At 43.2% G+C, this 24,798-nt stretch overlaps 1 protein-coding gene across 1 annotated transcript in view; it reads left to right on the top strand.

Moving 5' to 3' along the window:
* LOC121576749 (low-density lipoprotein receptor-related protein 5) overlaps window positions 1-24,798 on the top strand; it is a 95,082-nt gene that overhangs the window by 9,658 nt on the left and 60,626 nt on the right. The window contains 7 exon segments of the mRNA XM_041890164.1: window positions 279-479; window positions 770-986; window positions 7,655-7,852; window positions 9,608-9,804; window positions 13,055-13,186; window positions 17,127-17,523; window positions 21,372-21,543. Of these exon segments, the coding sequence (XP_041746098.1) occupies window positions 279-479; window positions 770-986; window positions 7,655-7,852; window positions 9,608-9,804; window positions 13,055-13,186; window positions 17,127-17,523; window positions 21,372-21,543 (1,514 nt within the window).

Below are 24,798 nucleotides of genomic sequence, written 5' to 3' on the forward strand. Positions count from 1 at the left end.
CAGTCTGTGTGTATGCATCCAATGCCCCGATCCCACTCAACAGTCACTGAGGCACCAGTTACTGTGTGGCACATTATGCAATCCAGCCTTTGGCTATTGGCTTTCACTCTCATTGCGGAATATCTAACTCGATTCTAAATGTAACTAACATGAACTGTCATGGAATTCTCTGCTTAGTTACTTTTCAACCTTGGTAGTTGACTGTACTAAATGAGAATAGGGTGTATGGCTGTGTACCTTTTTCTTTAATGTAATGTATTTCTTCTCATTTTCCTCAGGATCCCCATTGCTGCTGTTTGCCAACCGGCGGGATGTAAGGCTGGTGGATGTGGAGATGGGGAGGCCAGAGTCAGCAGTGGTGGTCAGTGATCTGGAGGATGCTGCTGCCGTGGACTTCCTCTACTCTGAAGGACTCATCTTCTGGACCGACGTCAGCGAGGAGGCCATCAAGCAGACCTACTACAATCAGTCCACCAACTGTAAGCTTCACGCTGCTACATCTGAGTTAGGGACTGTTCTTATGTTGTTGTCTTACATTTGTAAGTGTGTTAAATCTCTGTGTTAAATATTTAGTTGTTTTTAAGTTTGGTGCAAATATAATTGAAAAACATTCATTTATTCTGCAACGCATAGATAAACTTGAAGAAAGGTCCAACACCTAAGGATAAATCTAGAAAATAACACCAGAATGTCACTATTAATGGAGGGATATTGATATTGAAGTGTAGACCTAAGTGTTCCCTCTGAAATGTTGGGCTTTTGTTTTCAGCTCTGAAAGAGGCATTGGGGACAGGGCAAACTGTTGTTGTTTCGGGCCTCGACTCCCCTGACGGACTGGCTTGTGATTGGTTGGGCCGTAAACTATACTGGACCGACTCGGAGACCAATCGCATTGAGGTAGCCAACCTGGATGGCACCTCTCGCAAGGTGCTATTCTGGTTGGACCTGGACCAGCCCCGGGCCATCGCCCTGAACCCAGCCCACCGGTGAGTCTCTGTCTCTGTCTCTGGCCTGGCCTCTCTCTCTCCCCTGACTGGGACATGGGTCATGTATCCACAGCAGCGGCCCCTTCCATCCATGTGTATTTATGGTTCATACATGCATCTGTTGGTTGAGTGAGAGCGTGGAAAACCTGCTTTTCAGGTGGGTCTGTTTCCTGTTGTGTTGCGTAGATCCTCTGGAGTTGACTCCTCTTCTCTCATAGGGCACTGTTTTGAATTATATGGTTGTGTATACAGATCTTTATGCTCTTTATGTGTATCCATTAGCATTATTGAGTCAGTATAATTTCCCTCTAGTCAGTGGAAAGTACTGCAGGAATACCTTTTTATTTCATGGATTTAGTGCTATTTTTGAACGTGTATGGTTTTGTAAAAACGTCAAACCTCAAGAACCTGAGTTTTGCAACTAATTAACATGGGATTATAAAACGAAAACAAAGCTTAAAATGGTGAAGTGTAAAACGCTTCCCACCTCCTCACTCCGTACAAAGTTGGGTTCATCAAGTTCATCATATAAATACAAAATATCACTGAAATACCAGCAGTAGACTGTAGACTCAGTATCTAAATGTAAAATTGGTAGAGCATGGCGCTTGTAACGCCAGGGTAGTGGGTTCGATCCCCGGGACCACCCATACGTAAAAATGTATGCGCACATGACTGTAAGTCGCTTTGGATAAAAGCGTCTGCTGAATGGCATATTAAAATTATCGTCAAATAAACAAAGTAAGATTTGAGTTATTCATTTGTAGGATTCTTCTCTGAAAGACATATGATAATCTTGAAGAAACACTAAAACACAATAGCCCTTTTTAATTTATTGCAGTCTTCAGTTTTGAGGTCTCCTTTTGAGTACAGCTCCTTACTCCTTCAATAGAGTAGTTTATGCAAAATAGGCTAGTTCTTCAATGTCTCTCGAATACAAGTTGACATGAGTGTTGCCTCTGTCCTTGCTTTGCCCTCATGAGGCTGTTAAAGTATTTGATCCCCTGCTGATTTTGTACGTTTGCCCACTGACAAAGACATGATCAGTCTATAATTTTAATGGTAGGTTTATTTGAACAGTGAGAGACAGAATAACAACAACAAAATCCAGAAAAACGCATGTCAAAAATGTTATGAATTGATTTGCATTTTAATGAGGGAATAAATAAATAAATAAATAAGTATTTGACCCCTCTGCAAAACATGACTTAGTACTTGGTGGCAAAACCCTTGAAAGCAATCACAGAGGTCAGACGTTTCTTGTAGTTGGCCACCAGATTTGCACACATCTCAGGAGGGATTTTGTCCCACTCCTCTTTGCAGATCTTCTCCAAGTCATTAAGGTTTCGAGGCTGACGTTTGAGAACTCAAACCTTCAGCTCCCTCCACAGATTTTCTATGGGATTAAGGTCTGGAGACTGGCTAGGCCACTCCAGGACCTTAATGTGCTTCTTCTTGAGCCACTCCTTTGTTGCCTTGGCCGTGTGTTTTGGGTCATTGTCATGCTCGAATACCCATCCATGACCCATTTTCAATGCCCTGGCTGAGGGAAGGAGGTTCTCACCCAAGATTTGACGGTACATGGCTCCGTCCATCGTCCCTTTGATGCGGTGAAGTTGCCCTGTCTCCTTAGCAGAAAAACACCCCCAAAGCATAATGTTTCCACCTCCATGTTTGACGGTGGGGATGGTGTTCTTGGGGTCATAGGCAGCATTCCTCCTCCTCCAAACACGGTGAGTTGAGTTGATGCCAAAGAGCTCGATTTTGGTCTCATCTGACCACAACACTTTCACCCAGTTCTCCTCTGAATCATTCAGATGTTCATTGGCAAACTTCAGACGGGCCTGTATAAGTGCTTTCTTGAGCAGGGGGAACTTGCGGGGGCTGCAGGACTTCACGGCGTAGTGTGTTACCAATTGTTTTCTTGGTGACTATGGTCCCAGCTGCCTTGAGATCATTGACAAGATCCTCCCGTGTAGTTCTGGGCTGATTCCTCACCGTTCTCATGATCATTGCAACTCCACGAGGTGAGATCTTGCATGGAGCCCCAGGCCGAGGGAGATTGACAGTTATTTTGTGTTTCTTCCATTTGCGAATAATCGCACCAACTGTTGTCACCTTCTCACCAAGCTGCTTGGCGATGGTCTTGTAGCCCATTCCAGCCTTGTGTAGGTCTACAATCTTGTCCCTGACATCCTTGGAGAGCTCTTTGATCTTGGCCATGGTGGAGAGTTTGGAATCTGATTGATTCTGTGGACAGGTGTCTTTTATACAGGTAACAAACTGAGATTAGGAGCACTCCCTTTAAGAGTGTGCTCCTAATCTCAGCTCGTTACCTGTATTAAAGACACCTGGGAGCCAGAAATCTTTCTGATTGAGAGGGGGTCAAATACTTATTTCCCTCATTAAAATGCAAATCAATTTATAACATTTTTGACATGCGTTTTTCTGGATTTTGTTGTTGTTATTCTGTCTCACTGTTCAAATAAACCTACCATTAAAATTATAGACTGATCATTTCTTTATCAGTGGGCAAACGTACAAAATCAGCAGGGGATCAAATACTTTTTTCCCTCACTGTACATTTCCACACTATGATGTTGGAATAATACTGTAAAAATGATAATAATGGCCCTTTCGTCTAAGAGCTGTTCAAAAAGGCCGCCTGAAATTTCAGCTTGTTTTATTGGGATGGAGTTTTGGCCTTCCTTGGTGACATCACCATGCGGTAAATTAGTTAATAGACCAATAAGAGTTCCAAACCTCTCTGCTAATAACAGCACATTTTCAGTTTTCCTCTCCCCTCTCAAACCCCTCGCAGACAGTCCTAGCAAAATTATTGCTTAAGAAGCTATTTTTGTTTCTTTTTGACCATTTTAATTGAACAATCACAGTAAGGTACTATACTAAATTATTTGATATTGAGATAAAAACGGCTTCATTCGACACTTGAGTTTAATTCCTAGACAGCACAGCCATTGTTTTTCACGCTCTTTGTTCAAGCAGCAACTGAATTCTAATGGAGGCATAGGAGCAGGTAAGCTCTTAATTGTGAAAAATGTGCTCTCTGCAGTTGGAGGTTGTTTGGTCTCTGGGGGGCAAGGGGTGGTTGGTCTTCATGCTTGGTCTCTCTGCTGGCATTAGGTTTGATAAGCGTTTCCGTTGGTGGGTGACATGCTTGCTGTCGTACCACATGCTAAATGAGTAATCGGGTTTCTCCAAACTCCCGTTTCCTGACGTTTTAATTGTTTTTTTCTACCCTGCTGGACAAAGGAATGCAAAACTGTTTTATGACTAAACTGTGTCAGTTGGTGCACAGTGTTACATTCTAATCAGCCACTGTGTTCCTGATAGGGGAGGTGATCCATTCTGCCACAAATCTACATTTTGATTTTAATGGAGGTGCGGAAGAGGAGGACTTGGCACATGCGCACTTGGTCAAAAACAATACTTTTTTTTTTTCAGTTGCATGTAACTTCTTATTTAGACCTTTTATGGAAGTACATACCGGCAGTAATGACGATAGTTGCTCAGCGAAACGACATTCTTTGGTAGGTACTGATCATAATTTGACATTATTAAGCTTGAAAAGCTGGTGAATGGCAAGTATAATGGCTGCTTCCTGGATTTAAAGGAGAATCGCCATATTCAATGTCTCCTGTAAGCCCAGATTCTGGTTAATTGTAGACCTAGATCAGCATGTGTGTGTGCAACGGTATATTTTAAATTGGAAGAATACGCGAAACTATTATTTTAGATGCATCAGAGGATAGGATGAACTTTAATGTCCCAAGGGGAAAATAGCTACACAGAAGCTACATCAAGTAAGAGAACATGTAATGTAACATCTAATTAGGGTCCACTGGGAAACACTGACCAACACTTTGGTTCCAACCCAGTCACAACTCCTCCCTGGCTTTTTCATTCGTTGTCATGTCAAACAGCATTGTGTTCTAAGTACCCACTATATTCCAACTTTTGGTTGAAGTTTGATTGAACAAACTGGATCAGAATGGAGAAAGCCCCATTTGAAAACACTTAGAATGTACTATATGTGTTGCCACCCTAGGGTCATGCACTACTCATAAAGCATATTTAGAACCTTTAGGCCAGACAAAATTGATTCACTGTTTAATGGATTTATCCCCCAGAAAAGTGAGGCGAGCGAAAAAAAACAGAATAATAATATATAAACATTAAGTGGATAAGGAATAACAGTACTTTACCACATTGTCCTAGGCACTAATGCAGGCTTTAGGCCTAATGTGAGCTTCAAGAGTTGTATTATTCCATGCGAAAATCTACACTATTTTTCTTTAAAATAATGCAGATGTTACAATGTTGTTATAACCATGAAAAATGAAACCCAATGGGAAGTATAACTTGTGACAGTTTCTTTATTCCTGAATTTTTATTTTTATTTTTTTATCTCAAAATCAAGAACAAGTAATTGTAATCAAATTAAAATGTTGATGTATAATAATGAGTTCATGCATCTCTATAGCTTATGGGCGTTAACAAAATATTCATACAAATATGATTAGGCCTCTCATAGACTAGGCCTTGTAGAAAGAGGGTCAACGGGCGGCAGGTAGCTTAGTGGTTAAGAGCGTTGTGCCAGTAACCGAAAGGTCGCTGGTTCTAATCCCCGAGCCGACTAGGTGAAAAATCTGTCTGTGCCCTTGAGCAAGGCACTTAGCCCTAATTGCTCCTGTAAGTCGCTCTGGATAAGAGCGTCTGCTAAATGACCAAAAAAAAAAAAAAAAATCAAGTTAGGTCTGCCAAATGAATGTATCATTGGAAAAAATACATAAATCCAGCCATAGAGTATAGCCTATCATCATCAAAATAGAAAATGTTGTTTATAACATGCACAATTAGAAGCAGCAATCTATATAGAGCAAGCTTGACTAAATTCGAGCCCAGTAACTTTGCTCACCGCATCCTCCTTCGATTGTCTCGTCTGGCTGCCACGAAAAGCCCCCACCTTGGAGACAGTCGATCACAACATTGTGGAGCTGCTGATCTGCACGAAGTGTGTGCGTGCCACTGGCGATGTACTTTGCTGGACATGCTAGCTGTTTTCGGCGGCGCATCATCACTTCAAACGCATTCCGTCTTGGTGTTATCGGTTGGCCTACTACTACTGGTAGTACCGGTAAAATGTAAGTAATGAATCGCAAATCACCATACAGCTGACACACTTCAATTTCATCAATCATTTTGACTTCAATTTGGTTGTCCAAAATACTATCAGCTTGCACTGCGTCTTTGCTGATGAATGCCCTGATCTCTGGCCAGTCAATTGGTTCAATGTCACTGTTGTTTTGTCTATTAATCACTTCTAATAGATCTGAAAATGATGCATTAACCATGAATGTAACCGACTGTTTGTTTATAATGAGGGACGTCCCACGTTTAACCTGGACACACAAATAGTAGGAATTTGCACTGGCTTCAGCCATGACGGCATGAGAGAGAAATGAAACATCTGCAAGTCGCCTGCAGGTGCAAGCGTGTGTGTTTCACTGTCCAATCCGATGCTCGAACATGGTCTGAGCGCGTGATCTGAGCCTGCCAGGGTTGTGGGTTCGATTCCCACGGGGGGCCAGTATGAAAAAATAAAAACATTATATGTATGCACTCACTAACTGTAAGTCACTCTGGATAAGAGCGTCTACTAAATGACTAAAATGTAATGTAAATGTTTGGTCTCTTGCGCATTAACTTGGGAAAGCCTCAAGGGAGAGCGGACAGTGCATTATAAACAAAGTGCTGCATATATTGCCGAAAGAATAACATCCAATTGTTTTATTTGCGGGGTGTGGAGAAAAGTAAGCCCGGGCATCCGTTAAACAGTCCGGCCTTATTATTAAACCTAAAATACCTTCAAATATGTCATACCGTCAAATTTGAAAAATATCGTAATGCTGTTTGGGCCATATCGCCCAGTCCTGCCAACACTTTCTCTAGCCATTTTGTTAACCACAGACCAGGACAACTGGGAAACCAGGAGGCAGCTTATACGTTGTTCACAAATTCTGTATGTTTGTGTCTGGTTAGGTTATTTTAGAACACCTTTTCAGTTCTTAGACCATTTGATTCTATCCATTTTAACCGAACCTAGGGCCCACATCTAGATCTGTTCTATTTGCTGGTGGGCTTCCCCGCCCATCCACCTCCATAGCTGTCTATGAATAGAAATTGTGCATGCCTAATTAAGCCTGCATTCAATGCAGTGCACATTGAAGTGACTGCAGCTATTATTGGCACAACATGCAGACTACAGCTTGGAGATCTGCCAAGTTTTAAGATTTCTATCGGGTGTTGTCAGAGGACCTGTAGGCACGTGAATTTGCGTGCGTGTGTGTGCATGCGTATGTGTGCGAGCATCTGTGGTTTTAAAATTAGGATAAGTAGAAAAAGGGTTTCAACTTTCAAGCCCTCTGTAGAGCACCATTGGTAAGACTCTCTGTGTTTTGGGTGTTTTGTCTAGTTTGTTTCCAGCTTCATTTTGCTCCAACCACAAGACTCGTCCTGGTGAAAATAAAAACCTACCATTTGTTAGCACTTTTCTTTCTTTCATAGGTATCAGATGTGGTTATGTGGGTGGGTTTGTTTGGCCTGATCAGATTGGTTGTGATTTTGACAATTATTTTCCTTCTCAGCTATATGTACTGGACAGACTGGGGGGAGGAGCCTCGCATCGAGAGGGCAGGGATGGACGGAAGCAACAGGAAGATCATCGTGGAGGTGGACATCTATTGGCCCAACGGCCTCACCATTGACCTGGACGAACAGAAACTGTACTGGGCAGACGCCAAGCTGAGCTTCATACACAGAGCCAACCTGGACGGCTCCTCACGGTTAGTCTGTCTTCTCTCTCACACATTTTCTCCCTGTTCTTCTCATTATTGTTTTTTTACACCCTTCATGGAAAAACAGCCAGGGATCCCAGACTGAACTATGGCACTGGGCTCAACTTAATTTCAGAGGATGGTATGGATGAAACCTCCAATCTAAACACATTTGACTCTGGAGGCCCCAATCCAAACATTGTCTCTGCACGTAGGCCTAGTTGTGACCCCTCCCTCCATGTGGTTCTCTAAACTGGAAATGACCTCTCCGCCATACTGTTGTAACCGTATCTGACTTGGCATTATGGTCGTGATTGGGGCCCTCAGGGCAAGGGTTGACTTTCCTTTGTATAACTGAGATTTAATGGCAATATTAATAAAGAGAGGTATGGCATGTTTACCTTCTCTTGTTCAGACAATAGACTGCTTTCTTCAGGGTGTAGAGTGAGAGAGGCTCTTTTCTCAAGACCAATGCAGTTGTATTGCCCTCAGAGTGAGTATAACTTCCTCAGGAAAATATTTCCCAGTTTGAAATTAAGTTGTGATTTATAACTTTGAAAAATTAAGCATAGTAAATGAGATTGAGGATACGAATAAGATGCACCATGGTAGAACTCTCCAATTGGCAAGAAACAATCGAATTGCTTAATTGACCTCCAGTAATGGTACTCCACTGTTGAAGTTTGTCGGAATTATCGTAAGCACTTTACGGAGAAATGTAAACTACATCCCAGAAGTAGTTTCTGTTAGAATTGACTTCTTCTCTGTGTTAAAGCGAGAGGTTTTGTTTTTCATGTGCACATTCTTGAGACGTCTGATTAATGGAGCAGTTTGCAGTATATTTCCAATGGCTTCAAATGTCCAACTTCCAAGTACGTCAAATGCAAAATAGCTGTGAAATCTGGATGTAATAAATGTTTTCTCTCCCAACCAAGTTCTTCCCACGCTATTAACATTTTGGTGAGAACATGCTGTCACCCTCCTCCCTCTACCCCTCTGGAAATGGATCCCTTACCAACCAACCCTAACAAAGCCTGGTGATTGATGAGGTCCTGAACAGAATTCTGCTGTATCAGGATTCTTAACACTTGTGCATCGGCATGCCATGCTTTGATTCTGAATTTATTTATGTCGTCACCGGCCTGACTGGCTGTCGGCCTGACTGTGTGTTGTCTGGTGGAGCAGAGGGAAGCAGAGTGCTGTACTTCTGGATGGGACTGCGCTCTGTGCTGTGCTGTTCTGCTCTGACTTACTTCCCCACTGAATCAGGACAGCTGTACCATTAGTACAACCGTTCCCCTTCTAAAGAGTGTACCATAAGCTCCATTTAAAGTCTGACAGCCTGATTTTGTTGTATTTCCCCCTGGAAAGGGCTTGAAGGGGCTCCTGAACTGTGGTTCCATGATGTCGCTACGTGTTCTAACAGATCTGCTTTAGGGTCTCATTGAGATCCCAACCTAGGTTGTTGTGGTGGTTTATTTTTGGTCTGAATTCTATGCTACTGTCAGAAAGTCTGGGTTTTTGCCATTGTTTTTGCCATTGAGTGCTGTGTTTGGTGTCATGACATTCACGCCTGTAGAATGGCTGAGAACCACAACTTGAACAATATTTTTTTTTAACAAATACAATTTCGGAACATATTAGTGTCAGCTGATACTCATCTTCATTGCTTTTTAACTTTCCTCTCACAGCAGTAGTTTTGAACTATCATGCATTAATGATAAAAATTGTATTCTGATCTGTAAACATATGTTGAATTCACAGGGAGACTGTGGTGGAGGGCACCCTCACCCACCCGTTTGCCCTCACCCTGTCAGATGAGACTCTCTACTGGACAGACTGGCAGACCCGTTCTATCCATGCCTGCAACAAACACACTGGAGACAAGAGGAGGGAGATACTCAGTGGAATCTACTCCCCCATGGACATCCAAGTGCTGGGTTCAGATAGACAGCCAGATAGTAAGTACGGCTGCATCCAACTAGACAGCCAGACAGTGACTAGTGCTGGGTCCAGCTAGACTGCCAGACAGTAACTAGTGCTGGGTCCAGCTAGACTGCCAGACAGTAACTAGTGCTGGGTCCAGATAGACAGCCAGACCGTAACTAATGCTGGGTCCAGATAGACAGCCTACATGTATGTACGTGGGTGCATGTATGATCATCTTGTTTGGATAAAGCAAATAGTGTAAATCAATCAGACAGCCAGACAGTAAGTAGTGCCTTTCCAGTTCAGTCTGCAAGTGCAACAAGTTAATGTTAAGTTCACATGAATGTCCCCCCAGTACTCATAATTAATGTTCCTAAGCACAACATAACAGATTCTCTTCGTTTTGGAAGGATATTTTTAGACTGACCTGTTGGTCAGTTAGTGTGCATACACAGGAAAATGGAGTCATGGTGTACAATTCATCTGTCAAGAAATGAACATTTTCAAATGTCTGGCATGCATTCCTGGCTGGACAAATAAATGTCTGTGCTGTGCAGAAACAGAAACGTTCCAGCACGCTATGATTCCCATCTCCGTGGCGTTTGTGTGTGTGCGTGCATGAGTGTGTGTGTTGAGACTGGGGAGTGACAAACTGATTACTTTGGATGTGTGTAAACATTGGTGCGCCAGTCTTTGTGTGTGTTTGTTTGGGGAGTGAATGATAAAGAACTCCACCATTTATGGTGGTTTGCTTCTCTCCAGGAGTTTGGGGAGGGCATGGGATGTAAAGAAAGGAGAGTTAGACAAAAATAAAATAAACTTGAGTAAACGACATGGAAATTGAGGAGGTAGGCCATTAGATAAGAAACATTGGCCAATAAATCACCTTACCTGTACAGTGCCTTCGGAAAGTATTCAGACCCCTTGACTTTTCCACATTTTGTTATGTTACAGCCTTATTCTAAAATGGATTAAATAAAACAATTTCCTCATCAATCTACACACAATACCCCATAATGACGACGCGATAACAGGTTTTTAGAAATGTTTGCAAATGTATTAAAAACAAAAAACAGATATCATATTTACATAATTATTCAGACTCGTTGCTATGAGACAAAAAATTGAGCTCAGGTGCATCCTGTTTCCATTGATCATCCTTGAGATGTTTCTACAACTTGATTGGAGGCCTCCTGTGGTAAATTCAATTGATTGGACATGATTTGGAAAGGCACACACCTGTCTATATAAGGTCTCACAGTTGACAGTGCATGTCAGAGCAAAAACAAAGCCATGAGGTCGAAGGAATTGTCCGTAGAGCGCCGAGACAGGATTGTGTCGAGGCACAGATCTGTGAAGGGTACCAAAACATTTCTGCAGCATTGAAGGTCCCCAAGAACACAGTGGCCTCCATCATTCTTAAATGGAAGAAGTTTGGAACCACCAAGACTCTTCCTAGATCTGTCCGCCCGGCCAAACTGAGCAATCGGGGGGGAGAAGGGCCTTGGTCAGGGAGGTGACCAAGAACCTGATGGTCACTCTGACAGAGCACCATGGTTCCTCTGTGGAGATGGGAGAACCTTCCAGAAGGACAACCACTCTGCAGCACTCCACCAATCAGGCCTTTATGGTAGAGTGGCCAGATGGAAGCCACTCCTCAGTAAAATACACATGACAGCCCACTTGGAGTTTGCCAAAAGACACCTAAAGAATCTCAGACCATGAGAAACAAGATTGAACTCTTTGGCCTGAATGCCAAGCATCACGTCTGGAGGAAACCTGGCACCATCCCTACGGTGAAGCGTGGTGGCAGCATCATGCTGTGGGGATGTTTTTCAGCGCCAGGGACTGGCAGACGAGTCAGGATCGAGGCAAAATGAACGGAACAAAGTACAGAGATCCTTGATGAAAACCTGCTCAAGGGCGCTCAGGACCTCAGACCCTAAGCACACAGCCAAGACAACACAGGAGTGGCTTCGGGACAAGTCTCTGAATGTCCTTGAGTGGCCCAGCCAGAGCCCGGACTTGAACCCGATCGAACATTTCTGGACAGACCTGAAAATAGCTGTGCAGCAACGCTCCCCATCCAACCTGACAGAGCTTGAGAGGATCTGCAGAGAAAAATGGGAGAAACTCCCCAAATACAGGTGTGCCAGGCTTGTAGCGACATACCCAAGAAGACTAGAGGCTGTAGTTGCTGCCAAAGGTGCTTCAACAAAGTACTGAGTAAAGGGTCTGAATACTTATGTAAATGTGATATTTAAGTTAATTTTCTACAAACCTGTTTTTGCTTTGTCATTATGGGGTATTGTGGGTAGATTGAGAGAAAAATATAATATATATAATCAATTTTAGAATAAGGCTGTAACCTAACAAAATGTGGAAAAGGTCGAGGGGTCTGAATACTTTCCGACGGCACTGTATTTCAAGCCTCCATAACTCAAATCCAAAAATGTATTGGGTTTTTAAAACTGTGTGAGAAGAGTTTGAGTAGTTTGGCCTTTGACTGTGGCCTTGTTGTAATCAGCCTGTAGTGCTGTGTGAAGGGAGAGGGTTGGTGTTTGCTGCTCTGCTGTGCCAGCCGCTGGGCTCTGTAGCTCTGTAGTGCCATGCTGAGCGCGTGACCCAGTAGACAGGGAAAATCACACCACAGGATATCAAACTTTATGGCACAGCTATTGTCCAAGCAGCGATTTTATTGTTGGTTTTGTTTGGAGAGAAACAATTATTTGGGTTTATATTTAGTCTTTCCAAGTTTTCACCCAGTTGTTATGTTGTGAAAATGGTTCTCTGAATATACACCAATGCATTCGACTAGAACAGTCCCTCCAGGATTATGCGATTCTGTGATAGAATAGTTTTTGTTGCAAAATCATCAATTCTCTGCGTATTATGCGAGGGCTTGCAAATTTGACCAATCACTGCATTATTTCTGCATAAAACATTCAAATCATTGCAATATTATCACATAAAACTGACCCATCACCGCAGTACAAAAAGAGGGCTTGCAATTTCAAACAATCGCATATGTTTTAATCAAGCTACACATCAACAAACTTTCCCTAGTCAGTGCAGTTTTGTGAGAAATTGAACAATCATCTGAAAATGTCAGAATTGCGGTAGCAAAATCAAGAACTTTTCCCACAAATATCCCAAAAAATCCAAACGAAATCCTGGAGGGACTGATGGGAGTTTGCAGTGTAGATTTCAGGCTTAGTCAGTGAAACTGAAAGGACCCTATCTCAGCGTTATCTCTTCTGACATTGCTCATTGCTCCCACAGTCCATACCCCCTGCAGTGACGGCAACGGAGGCTGCTCCCACCTGTGCCTGCTGTCGCCCATGCAACCCTTTTACAGCTGTGCCTGCCCCACTGGAGTCAAGCTCAAGGAGGATGGGAAGACCTGTCGCCCAGGTAAGAGACTAGCCACTGTGGCCTGGGGGCATCTGGTGTGGGTTACTTGCTACCCAGTAGAGTGTCCCATATATTATACTGTATGTGTCCCAAATGGCACCCTATTCCCTATACAGTGCACTACTTTTGAACAGAGCTCTATGGGCCCTGAATGGTCAAAAGTAGTGCATTATATAGGGAATAGGGTGCCATTTGAGACTCGGCCAATACAATGGCCCCAGTGATAACTCCCTTTGCTAATGCTACTGTACATGTGTTGTGGTTTCACATTAGACATTACCATCTGGTGTATGGGACATTATTGACATTCCTGAGGTGATTTTATGGACTGTCTTGAATTAGGCCTATTGTACTGCAAGAGCTGCTCTTAATAATTTCATGCGATAGTGTCAAAAGTCATATTGTCCCAATTTCTTTAAATAGATTAGGAAATAAGACAAAGCTCTACTTTTAATTTCATAATGATTTGCACAGTAATTAAGCATCAAATTTAGTTATGTTTTTTATACAGTTGTTCAGTTGAGGTTTTTGTCTTGGGTGCATTGGCATCCTGTTCCTCAACAAAACATTAGCATGCCTAACCAGAGAGCCATGACAGAGACCTAATCTCTGACAGATGGTTCCTACAGGCTGCAAGCTTCTGAATGCACAATTTACTCTGCCGTTTGCTCTTAATTTCTATTGCCTCCACCTACAGACAGCTACATTTAGGCTAGAAGCATACCTCTCCACCCCCTCCTCTCTGCACATTCTCTACTTTCCAGAGTTTACCAAAGGCCACATGTGACTGACTGAGATTCAGGAAGGTTGGACCTCTTTTTATGCATTGTTGTGTTTCTGCTGCTGTCATTCCCCTTGCTCTGCTACTCCAATCTCATCACCTTGCTTCTGGGCAGAGATACATTACGCAGAGAGCCAGGCCTAATCAGGTCACTGCTCCGTTTGTGTGTTTAGTGGATACGGCCTGGGCTCATCCTGCAAAATGAAACCTGTTTGTTTGACTTGCCCCAGGGTGTGTTTACATTCCCTCTGGTCTCGCTCTCTCTCTCTTCTCCTCTCCTCTCCTTGCTCGTCTGGACACCCCTTCAAATTAGTGGATTCTGCCATTTCAGCCCACCCGTTGCTGACAGATGTATAAAATCGAGCACACAGCCATGCAATCTCCATAGACAACTATTGGCAGTAGAATGGCCTCACTGAAAAGCTCAGTGACTTTCAACATGGCACAGTCATAGGATGCCGCCTTTCCAAGAAATCAGTTGGTCAAATATCTGCCCTGCTAGATCTGCCCCGGTCAACTGTAAGTGCTGTTATTGTGAAGTGGAAAAGTCTAGGAGCAGGAACGGCTCAGCCGCGAAGTGATAGGCCCACACAAGCTCACAGAACGGGACTGCTGAAGCACGTAGCGTCTGTCATCGGTTGCAACACTCACTTCCAACTGCCTCTGGAAGCAACGTCAGCACAGTAACTGTTCGTCGGGATCTTCATGAAATGGGTTTCCATGGCCGAGCAGCTGCATACAACCTAAGATCACAATGCTCAATGCCAAGTGTCGGCTGGAGTGGTGTAAAGCTCGCCGCCATTGGACTCTGGAGCCGTGGAAAAGCATTCTCTGGAGTGATGAATCACGCTTCACCATCTGGCAGTCCGACAGAGGAATCTGGGTTTGGTGGACGCCTGGAGAACGCTACCTGCCCGAATGCATAGGGCCAACTTTAAAGTTTGGTGGAGGAGGAATAATGTTCCAACATCTAGTGGAAAACCTTCCCAGAAGAGTGGAGCAAATGGGGGACCAACTCTATTAATGCCCGTGATTTTGGAATGAGATGTTCGCGAAGCAGGTGTCCACTTACTTTTGGTCATGTAGTGTATATTATGATGCCATTTTGTGGCGTTTTTGGCCGTTTTGGCCTTCAACACGGGTTTTTTCAGCTGTTCATGCGCTCAACGAAAAAATATTGAGGCAAGACTAAGTCTACGCCCCTTCGTCAGTGATTGGTCAACAGTAGGGATTCTTCAATGAAGTGTGTTTTGTTAACGATAGATGACTCGCTTGAATGAGCATTTTTTTCTTGAAATACTGCACCAAACATTTTAGTTAGATGTAAAATTGCGCGACTAAGATCTCCTCTGCAAAAACATACAAATGAATGACAGATTTCTTGAGTTATCTTAGATTAGTGTTGACTATTTTGAGGAAGTGTGTACTACAAACAGTACTATTTCCAATTTTTTCTAATTTTTCAGCTGAACCGAAACATACAGAAAGAAGCCTTAAGGAGAGACCCACCCACAACCCTCATGTGTGTATAAAGGTGACAGACTTGTCTAAAGGGAAAGATAAAAAATGGGGTTGTGGGGGATTTCTTGGTCAACCCTTGTTTGAGCAGTGACAGCCCTTTGATTGGAGGCTGTTTTACCTGGGATACCTCCCAGTTTTTTACTTTTTTGCTTATCTTTAACTTTTTTTTAAAGGACCTGTAAGTAAACAGTTCACTGTTTGTCTATACCTGTTGTTTACGACGCATTTGACAAATAAAATGTTATTTTATTTGTTGGAATGAACCAGTTAGACGTCAAGCCAAGGTAGTCCTAATTCTGAAACCCAGGTTCAGGCCTGGACTGTCATAGTCCTGGTTCCAATCCCTCTCTGCAGGGGACAGAAAACACTATTGTCTATGTGCACCAGTCCTGTTAACGACAGCCCATTCATTACCCCAAAAGGACTCTCCTCTCCCAGGCCAGGGATGCAGCAGAGCCTCTCTATTTGAATTTATAACTCTTCCAAATTTAGGCAGTGTATTCCCAGGCCAGGAAACAATGAGTCTTATTCTTCTAGCCTTCATTCCAGAGGCGCAAGTAAAACATAGTGTGTGTGTTAGGGTAACGGAGGGGAGTTAGTTATCCCGGCCTGATAGAACATAGATGTATTCAGTGACTACAGGATTAAACAGACCTCCAGCAGTGTTGACAGCTAAACAGAATGTAAGACAATACCACATTGTATCAGCTCTGATTAGGAGGAAAGCAGTGGGATCGTGGGGGTGAGTGAGTGGGGGGGGCTGTGTGAAGTTTAAAAAGAGCAAGCATCCACGCTCCTCATTTTGTTTAGCTTGGGTGGCTAAATGGAGGGCATTTGAGGTCACTTTGTCAAATGTGAAGCAGACCAAGGAGCGAATTTAAATCAAAGACGTGGCGTTGTTCTCTTCTTGATGGAAAATGAAGGGCAGTTTTTTTACTGTCATTACTGATTGGTGTCACCCCTGATGGATGACCCCTGCTGGTTTTAGGGGTCCTGGAGTGTAAATGGCTAAAACAGGAGAAGAGTTGGACCTAATTCCCTCCGCAGAGTGTGGCTCCAGTGAGCAAATGCAGCTTCTATTTAAGCCGTTCTCAGTGGCGGCTAGGATTCCCCTAAGGAAACATAATAATAATGCCATTTAGCAGACGCTTTTATCCAAAGCGACTTAGTCATGCGTGCATACATTATTTATTTATTTTTATTAATTTTTTTGTGTATGGGTGGTCCCGGGGATCGAACCCACTACCTTGGCGTTACAAGCGCCGTGCTCTTACCAGCTGAGCTACAGAGGACCACAATCTTTATACACAACCGATTTTAGATAAAGGCTTAACTTAAAGATATTTTAAATATATATTTTAATCTGGTCTAAAGCCTCTCCTCACTTTTTTTTCCATGATGAAAAAGTGATCAAATATCTTATTTTCATAAACAAACAAATAAAATACAAGAATTTAAAGTTGTACTATAAATTGCCATCTGAAATGTTGTCTTTACTAAAACATATTAATTTATGCTTGTCAGGTATGGCTATATAGGACCTCGGATTAATCCCCAATAAGCTGTTATTTCACATGCCAGTTGAATGTCATGCTCTCGCCCCACTCATTCCCACTTATGTCTACTTCTCTACCCCAGGTGCGGAGCAGGTTCTGCTGCTGGCTAGGCGGACTGACCTGAGGAGGATTTCTCTGGACCTCCCAGACTTCACAGACATCGTTCTGCAGGTGGACGACATCCGCCATGCCATCGCCATCGACTATGACCCTGTGGACGGATATGTGTACTGGACGGACGACGAGGTTAAAGCCATCCGCCGCTCCCGCATTGACGGCACCGAGGCCCAGACCCTGGTCACCACGGAGATCAACCACCCAGATGGCATTGCGGTGGATTGGGTGGCCCGGAATCTGTACTGGACGGATACAGGGACTGACCGTATTGAGGTTACAAGGCTGAACGGAACCTCCCGGCGCATTCTGATCTCAGAGAACCTGGATGAACCAAGGGCCATTGTGCTGGACCCTGTCCATGGGTAAGTGTGTCCGTTTATAGACAATTTAGATTCATGGCTTTTTTCTTTCTTGATCACAGTAATCAATTTGAACTAATTTCAGCAAAACATTTGTATTTCTCCTTCATTGCCTATGGGTAAATCCATTGGAATTCAATAACTTTTTGACAGCATTCCCTTTGATTTAAACAAAACCTTCCATACGCGTTTGCCCATGGAAGAAGTGGTCAGAAAGTGACTTTGGACCTGAATGCCAAAACATTCAGGAGATAAAGGTGCTCAAAGTTGACCCATTTTACATACCTCATCATACCATGAGACAACCATGTCTTCATCAATGGAAAAGATAAACGGTTGAGTTTAATATAATTTAAAAGCTTATTAACAGTTTCAAACACAACATGCTCTTGAATACAGTGTGGATGTCATTTCAATCAAATAAATATAATTAATTGAATGGACCTGTCCCTTCAGACCACTGCAACTTAGCTGGTAAATTGAATCGAAATTTTAACATCTAATTACTACCACAAAGATGACTACTTGTCCACCCACCGTCGAATGTAAACTTAAATGGTCTTGTCTATTCTATTATCTATATTTCTATGATTTCAAAAGGTTTCCTATGGAGGATTGACAGTATAATTTAAAACAACAGATATTCCCATTCAAGTCAACGTTCTCTGTGTGGACCTCCAACCATCTTTGTGGTACCATTTTGACATTTCAATTTTATACCCATTTTAGTACATTTATCACCCAAAACATGACAGCCACCCTCTATTCATGAGTATGTTGTCTCAACCAATGGCAGGCACAACATAAAAACCATAGATGATGTCTAAGTTACAACATCAGTATACAAATTTTTTGATAATTGACGTTGAAGGTGAAAAAATGTACATTTTTATTTTAAAACATTATTTTCCAGAAATTATTAAAGAGTTTGACAACCCTGTTTTTGTAAGCTTTTTAAATTATATAAATCTCAACCGTTTATCTTTTCCAGTGATGAAGACATGGATGGCTCAAATTTTATTTGCCACGTGCAGAATACAACAGGTGTAGACATTACAGTGAAATGCTTACTTACAAGCCCTTAACCAACAATGCATTTTTTAAGTTTTATTTTTTAAAAGTGTTAAGTAAAACATTTTTAAGCAAATAACTAAAGAGCAGCAGTCAAATAAATTAACAGTAGGGAGGCTATATACAGGGGGGTACTGGTGCAGAGTCAATGTGCGAAGGCACCGGCTAGTCGAGGTAATTGAGGTAATATGTGCATGTTGGTAGAGTTAAAGTGACTATGCATAAATAATAAACAGAGTAGCAGCAGGGTAAAAGAGGGGGGTGGGGGGGCAGTGCAAATAGTCCGGGTAGCCGCTTGGTATAGAGGTCCTGGATGGCAGGAAGCTTGGCCCCAGTGATGTACTGGGCCGTACACACTACCCTCTGTAGTGCCTTGCGGTCGGAGGCCGAGCAGTTGCCATACCAGGTGGTGACGCAACCAGTCAGGATGCTCTCGATGGTGCAGCTGTAGAACATGCCAAATCTTTTCAGTCTCCTGAGGGGGAATAGGCTTTGTCGTGCCCTCTTCACGACTGTCTTGGTGTGTTTGGACCATGATAGTTTGTTGGTGATGTGGACACTAAGGAACTTGAAGCTCTCAACCTGTTCCACTACAGCCCCGTCGATGAGAATGGGGGCATGCTCAGTCCTCTGTTTTTTTCCTGTAGTCCACAATCATCTCCTTTGTCTTGATCACGTTGAGGGAGAGGTTGTTATCCTGGCACCACATGGCCAGGTCTCGGACCTCCTCCCTATAGGCTGTCTCATCGTTGTTGGTGATCAGGCCTACCACTGTTGTGTCGTCAGCAAACTTAATGATGGTGTTGGAGTCGTGCCTGGCCATGCAGTCATGGGTGAACAGGGAGTACAGGAGGGGACAGAGTAAGCACCCCTGAGGGGCCCCCGTGTTGAGGATAAGCGAGGCAGATGTGTTGTTACCTACCCTTACCACCTGGGGGCATCCCGTCAGGAAGTCCAGGATCCAGTTGCAGAGGGAGGTGTTTAGTCCCAGGATCCTTAGCTTAGTGATGAGCTTTGAGGGCACTATGGTGTTGAACGCTGAGCTGTAGTCAATGAACAGCATTCTCACGTAGGTGTTCCTCTTGTCCAGGTTGGAAAGGGCAGTGTGGAGTGCAATAGAGATGGCATCATCTGTGGATCTGTTGGGGCGGTATGCAAATTGGAGTGGGTCTAGGGTTTCTGGGATAATGGTGTTGATATGAGCCATGACCAGCCTTTCAAAGCACTTCATGGCTACAGACGTGAGTGCTACGGGTCGGTAGTCATTTAGGCAGGTTATCTTAGTGTCGTGGGCACAGGGACTATGTTTCTGCTTGAAACATGTTGGTATTACAGACTCAGTCAGGGACATGTTGAAAATGTCAGTGAAGACACATGCCAGTTGGTCAGCACATGCTCGGAGTACATGTCCTGGTAATCCGTCTGGCTCTGCGGCCTTGTGAATGTTGACCTGCTTAAAAGTCTTACTCACATCTGCAACGGAGAGTGTGATTACATAGTCATCCGGAACAGCTGGTGCTCTCATGCATGCTTCAGTGTTGCTTGCCTCGAAGCAAGCATAGAAGTGATTTAGCTCGTCTGGTAGGCTTGTGTCACTGGGCAGCTCGTGGCTGTGCTTCCCTTTTGTAGTCTGTAATAGTTTTCAAGCCCTGCCACGTCTGACGAGTGTCAGAGCCGGTGTAATACGATTCAATCTTAGTCCGGTATTGACTCTTTGCCTGTTTGATGGTTCATCGGAGGGCATAGTGGGATTTCTTATAAGCGTCCAGGTTAGAGTCCCGCTCCTTGAAAGCGGCATCTCTACCCTTTAGCTCAGTGCGGATGTTGCCTGTTATCCATGGCTTCTAGTTGGGGTATGTACGGTCACTGTGGGGACGACGTCATCAAAGCACTTCTTGATGAAGCCAGTGACGGATGTGGTGTACTGCTCAATGCTATCTGAAGAATCCAGGAACATATTCCAGTCTGTGCTAGCAAAACAGTCCTGTAGCTTAGCATCTGCGTCATCTGACCACTTTTTTATTGACCGAGTCACTGGTGCTTCCTGCTTTAGTTTTTGCTTATAAGCAGGAATCAGGAGGATAGAGTTATGGTCAGATTTGCCAAATGGAGGGCGAGGGAGAGCTTTGTATGCGTCTCTGTGTGTGGAGTAAAGGTGTTCTAGAGTTTTTTTTCCCTCTGGTTGCACATTTGGTAGAATGTGCAACCACTGGTAGAAATGAGGTAGAACGGATTTAAGTTTCCCTGCATTAAAGTCCCCGGCCACTAGGAGTGCTGCCTCTGGATGAGCGTTTTCCTGTTTACTTATGGCCTTATACAGCTCATTGAGTGCAATCTTAATGCCAGCATCGGTTTGTGGTGATAGATAGACAGCTACGAAAATTTTTGATGAAAAGTCTCTTGGTAAATAGTGTGGTCTACAGCTTATCATGAGATACTGTACCTCAGGCGAGCAAAACCTCAAGACTTCCTTAGTATTAGATTTTGTGCACCAGCTGTTGTTTACAAATATACACAGACACAGTGGTATGGTGGTGTATGCAAATTATCTCTTGAACATTTTGGCATTCAGGTCCAAAAAGTCACTTTCTGACCACTTCTACAATGGGCAAATATGTATGGAGGCTTTCGTTCAAATCAAAAGGGGTGCTGTCAAAAAGAGATTACATTCAAATCGATTTTCCCTATGTACTTACCCCAACCTGTTGAATAATTTCAGTTCCATTCTCACTTAAAGCATTTTTGTTTAGTTTTAATTCTGTGCTGGTCTCTCTCCACAGTTATATGTACTGGACAGACTGGGGGGAGAAGCCTAAGATAGAGCGTGCTAACCTGGATGGAATGGAACGTCTCGTGCTGCTCAATACCTCGCTGGGTTGGCCCAACGGTTTAGCCATCGACTATGAAGCAGGAAAACTGTACTGGGGCGATGCAAAGACGGACAAAATTGAGGTAAGTCACAAAAAAGAGGTGTTTCTTATGCACCAAATAGTTTTGTATGGTGCAACTATAATATTCCCATCATGGTTTGATGCTGTTGATTGTGGAAGCAGTTGAGTTTAGATCTCCCTAGGACTTGTTGTTCTCTCATTCATTCCCCACATTTGAGGTTGTCTGGTGTGTTTGTGTTGCCTGTGGATGTTGAGAAGTGCTTCAGGAGCACATTCTTAGTTGAGGAGAGGCAGCTTTGGCCTGATATTTATCTGACCGTTGATCCCATGTGAGCGACAGAGGAATGTCAGAGAGAGCTCTTAGGTAATACCGGGACAGGCAACACTAGATTTCCTGTCAGACACGCACTGCAGTTTTATCTTTGTTTGTATTCTTACGGCTAGGACTTTATACTGTACATATTTCCTGATTGCCTCTGTTTTAAAGCCAACTTTTTTAAAACCCGGATATTGCCCAATATTGTTATTTTTGGGGGGCCTTATACATGTGAATGACTGAATTATTTGAAGGGACTGTTCTAGGCCCCTCCTATGTGAGAGCGCGGTGGGTGATCATATCTTTAGAGGAATAGCTGTGTGCCTTCAAGGTCTCTGACTGTATTGTATGATTTATCGTCTACCTGCATGCACAGGTCCCTGGGTGTTGAATACCACGGTGGCCATATTTCTCCAGTCACATGCTCCATATAATATGCCGGAGCCGCCTCCCAGATGAGCTTTAACACAGAGCTTGATGGGAATTAGTTTGTTTTCCTTTTCCTTCTCACTCTCGTGTGTGTGTGTGTCCTGTTGGTTGAATATTCCCCTCCTTATCATAACTATGCCTTTACCAGTGGCTAGTGAACTCTGCTTGTTTAGGAGCAGTATGTCTGGCTGACCCCATCAGCCTTTGGAAGTTAACTGTTCCCTGGGTTTTCCTAGCTCGCCTCAGTCGCCTAGCACCCTGCAGGGGCATTGTTCACAGTATCTGAAAGCATAAACTACCCCTAGCTCCAGAGATGTAAGGGCAGCAGGTAAAGGGGGGGCTAGGGAGAAGACATTCCATTTATAGATGCACTCAAAAACTCTTGGTTGAACTGTACATCATTTTGAGCTGCCTAGCTAGAATGCTCTGAAGCTTGAAGTGTTGATTTTCATTAAGGGGGTCAGACATGCAGGCTGGGATGAAAGAGCAGGGATTAGGGAGCTCCTGCTGAGATATTGAGCTCAATGAGAGGCCACAGACTTGTCCACATGTCACGATACCAGAATTTTGACTTCGGTACCAGTTTTAGTATCACGATACTCGATGCCATCACGATACTCTATAGCAAAACGATACCACAACAAAAAAAAGGCGTATTAGCCAGTCACAGAATGGCACTTGATCCAGACTGATAAACTCAGCTACTTCTCTGTTCAATCGTTGGGCATCATTTGAGTTCAATAGCATTACATTTGAACATTTTTATGTCGATTTGTTTTGAGACAGCCGTATAGCCTATGCATTAATGAATCAATTATACAATCAATTTGACGTTGTTTTTACCAACTAACTACAAAACAACATAATGGTAATAATTTATTTGAATGGTAAATCACTATTGATAAACTGGGTAAATCAAGATGTAGCCTAGGCCTATTCACAATATAGGTGAATGCATATTATTCAATAGGAGTGTGTGCATGCATTGAGTTATTGAGCTTGTTTTAGCTGGTTTCATGGGGCTACAGATGACAATCCCTTCCATTTAAGACATATTTTATTGGCAACTGCTAGGAGAACATATTTTATTGTACTGATCAACAACATTTGCATGGAAGAAACAATCTCTTATTTTTGTAAAAGTATGCGCCGTCTCTTTAAAGAAAGTAATGACATCATTCGCCAGGCAGAATGTGGCTGTGGAATCTGACTTTGTGGCTATGGAATAGTGGAAACCAGACGGGAGGCGAGGGAGACGAAGAAGTGAATTTTATCACAAAGTACTAGGGTAGTGAATTCGGCTCTAAGCTAGCAAGGAAAGTTGGCTTACAATAAAGCAAAAAGCTGCCGGTATTGTCTTGCATTGTAAAAGTGTTCTAGCCTGTATGGACATTGTTTTGCGAAGAGTAATGAACAGTTTCAACATTTCTACATGCCGTGTTGCATTATTCAAGTGTGTTAACTTCAGTGCAGCATGAGTGGGGAGCCAACATTGCAGCCCAGACAGCTCTAGCAATGAATGAGTAAGTTGAGCAGGCACTTAAGAGGCTGCGCTGATAGACCGACTTGATCCTCTCAATCACGTGAGACACATTAGACAGAAGTACCCGAACAATACAAAAATTATACCACATGTAATGTCCCAGTCTCCCTTTTCCCCCTCGCCTTAAACCAGGCATCTGTCCCTCTCTGAGGCTGGGGCTCTTGCTGGGGCTAGTTTTGACTAGCACCAGGCTCCAGCCAGCCTTGGGTTTTGTCCAGGGGGCACAGTGAAAATATGTTCTCTCCTGTCTGATGCAGTTGTCAACTCAGAGCTGTGGGGCAAAGCTTTCCTGAAAAGAGTGACAATGTTGTCTCAAGATCCCCACAGTTAAGGGTCCAGCCAGGGCAAACAGAGAAGTAAAAACAGCTCTTTGTCAGATGAAGATGTCAAACTTTTAATCCATCTGTATGTGCAGGTCATGAGGGTGAGGGACGCATTCTGTGAATCATATTTTTGGGTTGTTCCAAGATGAAGACTTAAAGTAACTGTCCAGTGTTTCCAGATTTCTATGAAATATGACTGATAATTACTTATAATATGAGTGAAATTGTTTTCCTTCCAAAACAATTAAAAGTAATTAATTGTGTTAGGTGAGATGAGGGCAGTGGGAAGGTAGGCCCCTAAATGGCAGGTAATCCAGGAAAGAAGACGAGTAGGCGGCCACTACATTGTAATAAACTTTTTTGTGAACTATTAACTGACAATGTATACAAAAGAATACATACAGGAGCCGATCAGCTTTGTACATGAGGACGCACAACTGCAGCGCAGTTGTGCAATGCTCATCTGCTGTTATGTATTCTTTTGTATATATAAACTGAACAAAAATATAAATGCAACATGCAACAATTTCAAAGATTTTACTGAGTTACAGTTCATATAAGGAAATCAGTAAATTGAAATAAATTCTTCAGGTCCTAATCTATGGATTTCACATGACTGGGAATACAGATATGCATCTGTTGGTCACAGATACCTTAAAAAAAAAAAAAAGTAGGGCCGTGGATCAGCAAACCAGTCAGTATCTG

This window comes from Coregonus clupeaformis, chromosome 11, assembly GCF_020615455.1.
Source record: "Coregonus clupeaformis isolate EN_2021a chromosome 11, ASM2061545v1, whole genome shotgun sequence".
Taxonomy (NCBI): Eukaryota; Metazoa; Chordata; class Actinopteri; order Salmoniformes; family Salmonidae; genus Coregonus; species Coregonus clupeaformis.